This window comes from Limulus polyphemus, unplaced genomic scaffold, assembly GCF_000517525.1.
Source record: "Limulus polyphemus unplaced genomic scaffold, Limulus_polyphemus-2.1.2 Scaffold1596, whole genome shotgun sequence".
Lineage (NCBI taxonomy): Eukaryota > Metazoa > Arthropoda > Merostomata > Xiphosura > Limulidae > Limulus > Limulus polyphemus.
The window spans coordinates 80246-90594 of record NW_013667206.1 but is presented as its reverse complement, the minus strand read 5'-3'; the positions used below and the strand labels follow the sequence as shown (position 1 = coordinate 90594).

The following is a 10349-nucleotide window of genomic DNA, read 5'->3' as shown; positions in this document are numbered from 1 at the left end:
GGTGGGCAGAGCACGGATAGCCCATTGTGTAGCTTTGTGCTTAACTTCAAACGAACAAACAAATAACGTGTTTTGGATGAGATTTATAACCATCATATGTCGCTCTGCGGGCTTCCTCTTAAGTACTAAAATATTCCTGATTTTTTCCCTTAGTACTTGCTAAGTGATACATTTTTATATTGTGCAAATAAGTATAATAAATAAATAGTTATTTATCAAAAATACACAAAACACATATCGTTTGGACTGGTAATACAGGGGGGAACGAATCATGGGTAGAATGTATTATTTCCCATCCGTAGATATACTAAGGCTGTTATACCGTAGTCTAAAGGATTTACCAGAATCGTAAATGCATGCTTTTGTAAAAAACCTCACAGAGTGTATATGCAAACAACGTAGTGTGGTAGATATCTTCTTATTTCACACATTTTTATGTGAAAAAAAAACCAGTACATCCCTTTATAATGTTTGACCTTGGAATGAGAAATAACAGCCAAATGTTTCGATATATTGGCTGGACGTAACATGACATGCCGTAAACGTTTGATTAAGTTATTGGAAGGGGTATTTCTCAAATTCTTAGCTAATTTGAACTAAAACTTTAATAATTATACCACTGCTGTTTGATATATTTTGAAATAAGCAGGAAATATTTATTTGTTGCTAGCATTTATATATTCTTAACTAGTTTTACACCAGTACCCTAACTCCAATGCACCTAAGGAAAGCCAAGTTGATGTTCTTCTACGTAAGGTATCCCAGCTCTGCTGTTCTAAAGCTTTTTTTCCCAGACATCAAGTTCAACAAGAACAACACAGCTCAGCTGGTCAAGTGGTTCTCTAACTTCCGGTACGTTTGAAATTACTATTACCGCCATGGTTAAAATAACATTGTTCTATGAATATGTTCTGAAAATTATTATAAAAGTGAAAAATTAGCATTTTTTTGTGGTCAGAGAAAATTATTTAAGACAAGTAATTAAACCTTTTGGAATTCAAATAATACTGGTACATTCTTTTAAATTATTCTTAATGTAGATAAAACTTTAGACATTTTTACATTAAAAAGTGTTGGTTGAATACAAAACTATTAAAATAGCGTATTTAAATATTTGTTTATCGTGTTCTAAAACACTCTTTAGCCAAATTTATATACATATATATTAAAAACTATAACAGTTTAATGATGGTATAGTCCCTCACTTATCAAGTGTGTATTTCATATCAAGTCCTATCTGGTAATGTTTTATTTTCTATGAATGTTTGTTTCTTCCCAAAGTTAACTATATCTCGTGGTTAATGAATTATATAAATTATGTAATGGTGGAAACACCAGAAGAATTAGTCTTGCCACCAAAAAGTTGCCAGTGTAATTTCACAACCTGATAAGCCGCTATCCGTACTTTAGGGCAGTGGGTGCGCTATGAGACTTAATGTCAAATACGTACAACGAATCTAAACTCACTGGGTTCTGGTGCACCGTAGACTGTGTTTGCATGCAGGATGCAGGGAAGGGGAAGGCATAAGTTCTTATACAAATTGTTTGAATTTCATGTTTTAATAAATGGAAATTTGTTCGGACTGGTTTAATAATTATGAAATTTTCAGCTTAGCTAATTCTCTATATATATAATTATTTCTAAACCCTGAGAAATATAAAATATATTAGCGCCTTCTAAGCCAACCACAGGCAAACACGTGGAAAATTGCTTTCCATATCTTAATGACGTAATTTTTCATACGGCAGGTGGACCCCAAGTACCAATGGAAATTTGACCAATGTGAATAATAACGATAGCAATCCTGCGTTGTTGGAATATAATGTTCACTGTATCACTTAGTTGAATTATTCTTATCTAATTAGCTAAAACGATTGTATGGATACGTGAAAACGCTAGAGATGATAGCATAACCTCGTCATTCTAAAGTAGCATGTGTCGACATTCGGCGCGGATTTATGCGACAAAGGGACGCGAACCATGAATCCTCGGATCCACAGCCGACGTTAATTACTTCTGTTTATTCGAACCCAAAGTTTTCCAACTTAAGGCTGTGTAGCAACAACACCTCAAACCTATGGTGACATAATGTGTAGAGTGTTCATGGATGGGGTTTAAGAAATTGATCTAGAAATTCTATAGATAAGACATTTAATAGGTGAAACACTAATCAGGGACAGCTTTGCTAGTTTTAACGTAATATATCTCTCGTGGTTTGGCTTTAATTTACAATATTCAGACTATCCCTTGGGGGAAAAAAAAGAAACTTTGGACTGTAAGAAATGTTTTGGTTTCTCATAGCAATTGTATTTTTTACTTTAACCCTCATTGTATTTATTTGTTTATAAGCTGTTCGATCAAATCCACATATTGCATCATATTGTTTACTTTATTTTTGTGTCTGTTACAACACTTAGTATCAAAAAACAAACTAATAAACTAGGTAAAATAACTCATTTTCTGTGTGAAATACTTTGGAGGTCAGTAATTAGCGGGATTACTTCCAATATTGGTAGTATTTTTAATTTTTTAGTCTCGCTCATATGTTAATATGGACCCTTTAACCAATAAATTCATGATCACACGGGTAATTTAATACATTAATAGTATAAACAAATTGTTTAAAAGGTCAGTGGGTCCAGCAGTATTTGTAGGGTATACTCAAACTACCTTTGCCAAGTTTGGTTCAGAATGCAGGAATACCACAGACATTTTTTACAAAGTAAAGTTATTGTGAAGGAACAGAATACGGTTTCAAGATTAAATAAAACACTCCGTGTGCTTTATGCAACTAAAGGGTGAACGCATTCATATAATGAGAACGTGTTTGCTTAGTATAGTGACTCGGGTTTTTATGCTCATCACAGTTTGTAAACGGTAGAACTGTCCCCACTTAAGCTAGGTTTCAACGAAGGGGCTTCTGTCGTGCTAATCACAGTTTGTAAGGCGGTAGAATTGTATCCATTTAAGCTGGGTTTCAACGAAGGAGCTTACTGTCGTGCTAATCACAGTTTGTCTTACTTAACGAATACGTCGTATAAAAATACTCTAGAACTATCTATGGTATGAATATATTGTGTAATATACTGATGATCTGTCTGTCATCCCGATGGATTAGCGGCAAGTTTAAGGACTTACAATGTTAAACATCCGGCCAGAGGGCAGGTAGTCCATTGTATAGCTTTGTGCTAAAAAACAAACAAACTGACAGTCTATAATAGTAGCGCGACCTTATACAGGTGGCTCATTGTAAAGATATCGTATATGAATATTGTATTACAATACGACATTGTTGGGACGTATGTATAAATACAGAGAAAGGCAAAACTTCTAATGTACATTAGATATTAAGAAAGTTATATTCTAAAATAAGAAAAATATTTTTGTTAGTTTTATGTAATTCTCATCTATCAAAACAAAAATGTCTTATTATATAACTATGAATTTCAATAAAATTTAAATTTTACGTAACAAATACATGCCCCTGTTATGCCTACTTGCCTGTTAGACATCGTTGCCAAACAGGGATGCTCTCGTAATCTATCTATCTGTCTGTCTGTCTTTCTCGTGACCTAGATGCTTTTGTCAACTAAGGAATGATATTGATTTCAATCTCCAGTTTACCTGTGAAATGAATACTAAACAGCCGCCATTTTTGGTTATTTTAGTTTTTTATCTCTGGAGTTAAATATTTAAGCACTGTAATTAATTCAACCTTCCAAATCTCATAAATACTTAGAAATTCCCAGTAATCGTACCAAACATACCAGCCCAATATCCCTAACAATTCAGCTAAAAATGTTGTATATTTTGGTGTTTACTCGAATTGGAAAGGAAAAGAAGATCAGAAGAACAAGGAAACTGTTTAAAGAACATTCAAGACCTTAAAATCTAATTGCATGGGAAAAGGGAGAGAATCCCCCCCCCCCGACTATCCCTGATTATTGGAAGTAGGGAGATAAAGAAGCCATGAAAATTTCCCCTCATCTGTTTATGTTGTTGTCTGTAATTCACGAGGTATCGCTCTTTCCAGTATGTCAAATAATCTTATGTCAATTATATTCTGTCTGTACTCAGTATAAAAAAAAAACACATTGGAAACATTTCATAGAAACGTAGGCGTCAGACATCTGTTGTGAAACTACCACATTGCTGTTGTTAATATTATACAAACGGAAGGTGGAGCGTATCTTCATCTATATGTGAAGCATACTTTATATTCATATACCTTGTACTTCCTTTATTTATTTAATGTAGCAGACCCGAGACAAAAATTAAAAGCTGCAGATTTATACATATGTTGTTAGTATTCCGGAAACAGTTTTATATAATAAAAAATAAAAAGGATTAAAGGTTTCCGGTGATGGCGTGAGCTCTTTTAATCTCGAGGGAGTTTAATCTTAATGAGCGAGGGGCTGATCTAGTTTGAGCGGATGCCTTTTCTGTAACAGCCGGCCGACCGTGAAGACACAGCCGTAGCAGACATGCGGGCCTCATCTAGGGTAACTTTTGTTTGCGAGGTAAGCGAACAAACGGATACCGTACTGCTGTCAGCCTATAAACTTTGGATATGCTCCAGTAGACGGCGTCAGCACGTGCTTCCTTTCTTGCTATTTTGAATTGAATAAAATTTTACGTTTTTCTTAATAGAACAGCAGTTTATCTAAATTGATATTTGGATAAATAGGACGAAATAGAGAGAAAAATTTTTATGTGAAATTGTCTAAAACTACGATTGAAGCGAATATTTCAGCGCACAGAGAAGTGTTATTTAATAGAAAGGTATAGCGTATACAGAAATAGAAAAAACATGCCCTAGTGAAATAGTGCAGTAAAATGACTATAGTTGCAAAGCACTGATAAAAGGTATCAGATGTTATTAAAGAGCATAGTTCACCCACTTCTGTGCTTTTCTAGCATCCCGGATACTCATTTCATAGTTAATTCAACAACGGCTGTTGATAACAGATTTTTACTTTACTATGTCATGTTGGTGAATAAGTTTACTGATATGCTAAACACGGTTTGTCAAAAGGTAGAATTGTCCCCACTTAAGTTACAGGTTTCGGCGAAGGAGTTTATTGGCATGCTAATCATAGTTTGTCAAAAGTTAGAACTGTCGCCACTTATGCTCGGTTTCAACGAAGGAGTTTACTGACTTTCTCATCACAGTTTGTCATAAGTAGAATTGCCACACTTAAGCTAGGTTTCAACGAAGGAGTTTACTGACTTTCTCATCACAGTTTGTCATAAGTAGAATTGCCACACTTAAGCTAGGTTTCAACGAAGGAGTTTACTGACTTTCTCATCACAGTTTGTCATAAGTAGAATTGCCACACTTAAGCTTGGTTTCAACGAAGGAGTTTACTGGTGTGCTAATCACAGTTTGTCAAAAACTTGTTCCTACTTAGTTTATAGGTTTCTACGACGGAATTTACTGTCGTGCTAATCACAGTTTGTCAAAATAATTGTTCCTGGTTAGTTTATAGGTTTCAACGACGAAACCTATAAACTAAGCAGGAACAATTCTTTTGACAAACTGTGATTAGCACGCCAGTAAATTCCGTCGTAGAAACCTATAAACTAAGCAGGAACAATTCTTTTGACAAACTGTGATTAGCACGCCAGTAAATTCCATCGTTGAAACCTATAAACTAAGCAGGAACAATTATTTTGACAAACTGTGATTAGCACGACAGTAAATTCCGTCGTAGAAACCTATAAACTAAGCAGGAACAAGTTTTTGACAAACTGTGATTAGCACGACAGTAAATTCCGTCGTTGAAACCTATAAACTAAGCAGGAACAATTATTTTGACAAACTGTGATTAGCACGCCAGTAAATTCCAACGATGGAATTTACTGGCGTGCTAATCACAGTTTCTCAAAAGGTAGAAATATTCCCATAGAATCTAACTTCTGATTAAAACAAGGTACATAGAGAGACCAGAACTAAAAATTATCCCAGTAATTGACGTAGCTCACCCAGTAATTGATGTAGCTCACCCAGTTATTGATGTGACTCATTTAGTATGCCGATCTAACTAGATGTATGCAAAGTCATAAAACAGAAACTTAAAATGCTAGCATACACATGTGTAGGTCTGTTTTATGTATAGGATGCTGGCCCAAATGAAACTGTAAGAATGAATCTAGTGTAAATATTCTGATTTAAGTGCATTTATTGGCTTTCGTACACGCAAAAATCTCAAATGCAAATCCAGATGGTGTCAATTTCTTAAACATCTGTTTGATATGAATAAACTGATAAAATATTACACGTACTAAGTTACTCTTATAACTCGCTACATGGTACACTGGTATTGCATTACACCAAGCCTGAGAGACTGAGACTTGACAAATCTGATTTCATTAAGGTTATTAGAGAAACTTGTGGGTTTGTTGTTTTTCCCACTCTGTGAGTATTATTGTTATCATTATTATTAATAGCAGTCAAACTTGCAGTGGGTCTTGTCTTTTGATTGTTGAGTGTTTTTAGTGTATTGATCAACAAACTTATTTTGTCTGCATGGGTAACGTATATATATATATATCATACGTGGTGGCAATGACTATATATATATATATTTAGAAATTCTCCGTGAAAAAGACAAATGCAATATAAGAAAAGTAACAGCAATAAATAAAAATGTGTATCGCATGTCATTCCAAAGACTATTTTAAGTTTACGTTTTCTTAGATGTGACAAGGCGCCAGTTTTAAGTGTTTCTCACATATACTTCCTATTAAAAATATCGTTAAGAATTTTTTTTTCAGCTTACAAGCTTTAAAAGGAAATTCGAAGGGAATGAATCAAGATGTGAAAACTAAAGTTTCTTTGAGAATGTATTTTGACTAAAGTAACCAAGCTTCGTGCTCTAAGCTTATCATAACGCTACAGGTAATTATAGTCGGTTCACTCTAACTTGTGTGTGTACTTTTTCTAATGCTCGATTGTTAACTTGTATACACACATATATATGACTGCACTTTCCGTTAGATATATCGCTTTATCGCGTGTATGACTTTTACACATATGTATGTATATGTATTCTCCGTGTGTGTATATACAAATAAGAAAACATATATAATGTCTTTCCAAGTAAAACTTTCGCATGTTGGAAAATGGCTGAATTTTTTACTTAAGGTAAGGGTTAATGGTTTTCGTACCTTAAACATTACCCAGTGATATGTAAAAAACAACCAATTTACTGGTTACTAGATAGGTGATTAAGCAAACGCCCTGTTGAAACATTGAGTCGTTTGTCTGTATTAGAAGACAGTGAACTACCATAGTTTAGACCAATGTGACGATGAATCTTATTCAAATCACTTAGATATTTCACTGATCATACAACACTCGACAAATACTCTGACCATACGGTACTGAAATAGATACACTGATCACACAATACCGAAATTCCCTGATCATGTTATATTTGAGCACATGTATTGATTTTGCATTACCAAGTTCACTGCATTACAGTACTTGAGGCCCGGCATGGCCAGGTGGTTAGGGCACTCGACTCGCTATCTGAGGGTCGCGGGTTCGAATCCCCGTCACACCAAACATGCTCGCCCTTTCAGCCGTGGGAGCATTGTAATGTGACGGTCAATCCCACTATTCGTTTGTAAAAGAGTAGCCCAAGAGTTGGCGGTGGGTGGTGATGACTACTTGCCTTCCCTCTAGTCTTACACTGTTAAATTAGGGACGGCTAGCGCAGATAGCCTTAGTGTAACTTTGCGCGAAACTCAAAAACAAACAAATACACTTGAGCAAATAAACTGATCACACAATAGTGGACAAACAAACAAACAACAACACTGGTCGTACAGTAATAAAGAAGCACATTGGTTGTACGGTAGTGGAACAAGTGGTCACACACTATGGGAAAAATACATTGGCCATACGGTATTGGAGATAAGTACATTAAGTGTACAATGCTGACGTACAAAATTGAACAAATACGTTAAACATATATTCTCAAACCAGAAAAACGACTCAAGAAGGATATAATATAGTTTTTATAATTCTTTAATCAAATTATGTATTTATAAAATTTATCATCAAAATGTTCTTTTGGCATAATTATAAACGCTTGGGTGTATAATTTGGTACCAAAAGTAACAAAGGTTTGAAAGATGTATATATTATTAGTAGATAATTAAAAATACAAATATTTTAGCTTTTACTCTTTATTTGTCTAAAAGAAAACAATATTGCTTCAAGTCCCTCGGTGGGACAATTGTAAGTTGCAACGTTGAAATCCGGGGCTCGATTCCCCGCGATGGATACAGCAGATAGTCTCAATGTGGCTTTACTCTAAAACAAACATCTATTGCTTCAAAACGCTTGAGCTTTTGGGTACTGGTTTGATTATATATATATATGTACATTACTCAGTTCAAGTGATTTATTAGTTTATCTTCCATTAACTGTCCTGAGATAGCTTTAATTATTAACATAAGATAGATTATATATTTTCTGAGATAACAATAGTCCGTCTCACCGCTTCTGTTGAATTGAAATTAGACCTCAGATATAGTGATAATATATAGTGGTGTTAGCTCCCATTAATGCGAACTTAATATTCCTCGCCAGGTAGTGTATGCGAACTGTGCATTTTCTTCTTTGATTATAACCTCTTCACTTCTGCGCAAGAAAGTGTATCTAATATTCCAGTAAGTCTTTTATTATGCCATACTGATGGCAGACCTTGGAAGCCTTAATCTGATGTGGCGACGCAATTACTGCTTAACCCGCTGTCTAGCTCTAAATGAGTTTAGGTACATGATCTACTCTTTTATTTGGTAAATGGCTAATGAATTGTGATTTGGCGCGGACTTTAGGGCGGGAGAGAGAGAGAGCCTTCATTGCGTGGAACTATTGATTACAAGACAAACGAGTCGGAAAGTTGTTGGATGATGATTTTTTTTTTTTTGCTTCCCTAAAAGCGTATCTACACGACGACTGCTTTTGTCTCAGTCTTTTGTAAGCAGAAACGTTGGTCTCTATCTAGTCTTGTTTATGACTCCTTATCATCTAGTTCTCTTCCTTAAAGGGTAAAAATAACCTTCAGATAAAGCGAGTGCACGTAAACTACTGTTTGGTCGTATGCCTCAGCCTTTCTGTATCGATGTATTGTATAGGTCCCCGGAGAACGCGAAGAAAAAAAAAAGAGTTATGTTCTTTAATGAGATTTGATTAATTAGCGGCCGCATTAACGCTCTCGTATCATCCCCGTTAATTCTGTAATTTACGGCGGTATCATATTTATTACGTAGTCAGAAATTGGGTAATTATTGTCCCGATAAAGGCAGTCTTGCTTTGGGGATCGGACTTCCTGAGTTTATACTGAGAAACAGTGAGCTTTCTAGCTTCCTGATGCTTTCCTGATATCACTAATTACAGTTTTATGTTAATTAAGTTGGTTACATTTTCCCTGTTGCAATATTAAATTACCGTAACCCAGGTCGTCGCCATAGCAACTTCAAAGACGTTGACGTGTTTGATTTTTATATATACATACACACACACACACACACATATATTTATATATATATATATGCACACACACGCGCGTATACATCTATAGATGTACGTTATATTATGCCTATTCATCCATTAGATTGTATAGTTAATGTGTGCAGCGTTTGTGGCATATTTAGATTATACAGAAGCATAAGAGAGTGTTCGTTGATTAGTTAAACGCTGTATCTCTTTCTCAAGTAGCACCGATCATGCACAAATGAGAAATTTCATTGGTGATCAAATTCACGAGACTACTTATAACTTGTTTAATTTTTGAGCTAATTTCAAACCAATATGGTACTTTAGTGAGCGCAGCTACACTTATCGACATTTCTACATATCATAAAGAAAAAAACTATTTAAGTAAAACATTACACGTGGAATATACTTTAATTTTTATGGACTTTAAATACCTTAGGAGCTGTTCACAATTTTCTTGAACCCACAAATTGTGCTTTAGAGTAGATGCAGGAGCTCGTAGACGCTTAAAGTCCCCCGATGAATCAGTGGGAAGTTTAAGGACTTGCAACGCGAAAATCCGGGGTTCGATTCTACGCGGTATACTGAGTACAGCTAGCCCATTATGTAGCTTTTCACTAAAATAACAGTATAAACTTTTCAAAAAATTTATAAAGACTGGGCAGGAATAGCTGGTAACACGGTCACAGAATGTGTGGAATCCCAGAACTAATGGCTGGAACCCGATATTCTGTTTTGCATTATGTTAGCTGGTAACACGGTCACAGAATGTGTGGAATCCCAGAACTAATGGCTGGAACCCGATATTCTGTTTTGCATTACGTTGTAATTTTCTGG

The 10349-nt window shown here is 35.2% G+C and overlaps 1 protein-coding gene across 4 annotated transcripts in view; it reads left to right on the top strand.

Annotated features, from left to right (window-relative positions):
• Positions 1 to 10349, top strand: part of LOC106464241 (homeobox protein prospero-like) — a 101923-nt gene that overhangs the window by 81792 nt on the left and 9782 nt on the right. For all 4 annotated transcript variants that reach the window (XM_022391957.1, XM_022391954.1, XM_022391956.1 and 1 more), the window contains one exon: positions 698 to 852. In XM_022391957.1, the coding sequence (XP_022247665.1) occupies positions 698 to 852 (155 nt within the window). The remainder of the gene's footprint in view (positions 1 to 697; positions 853 to 10349) is intronic.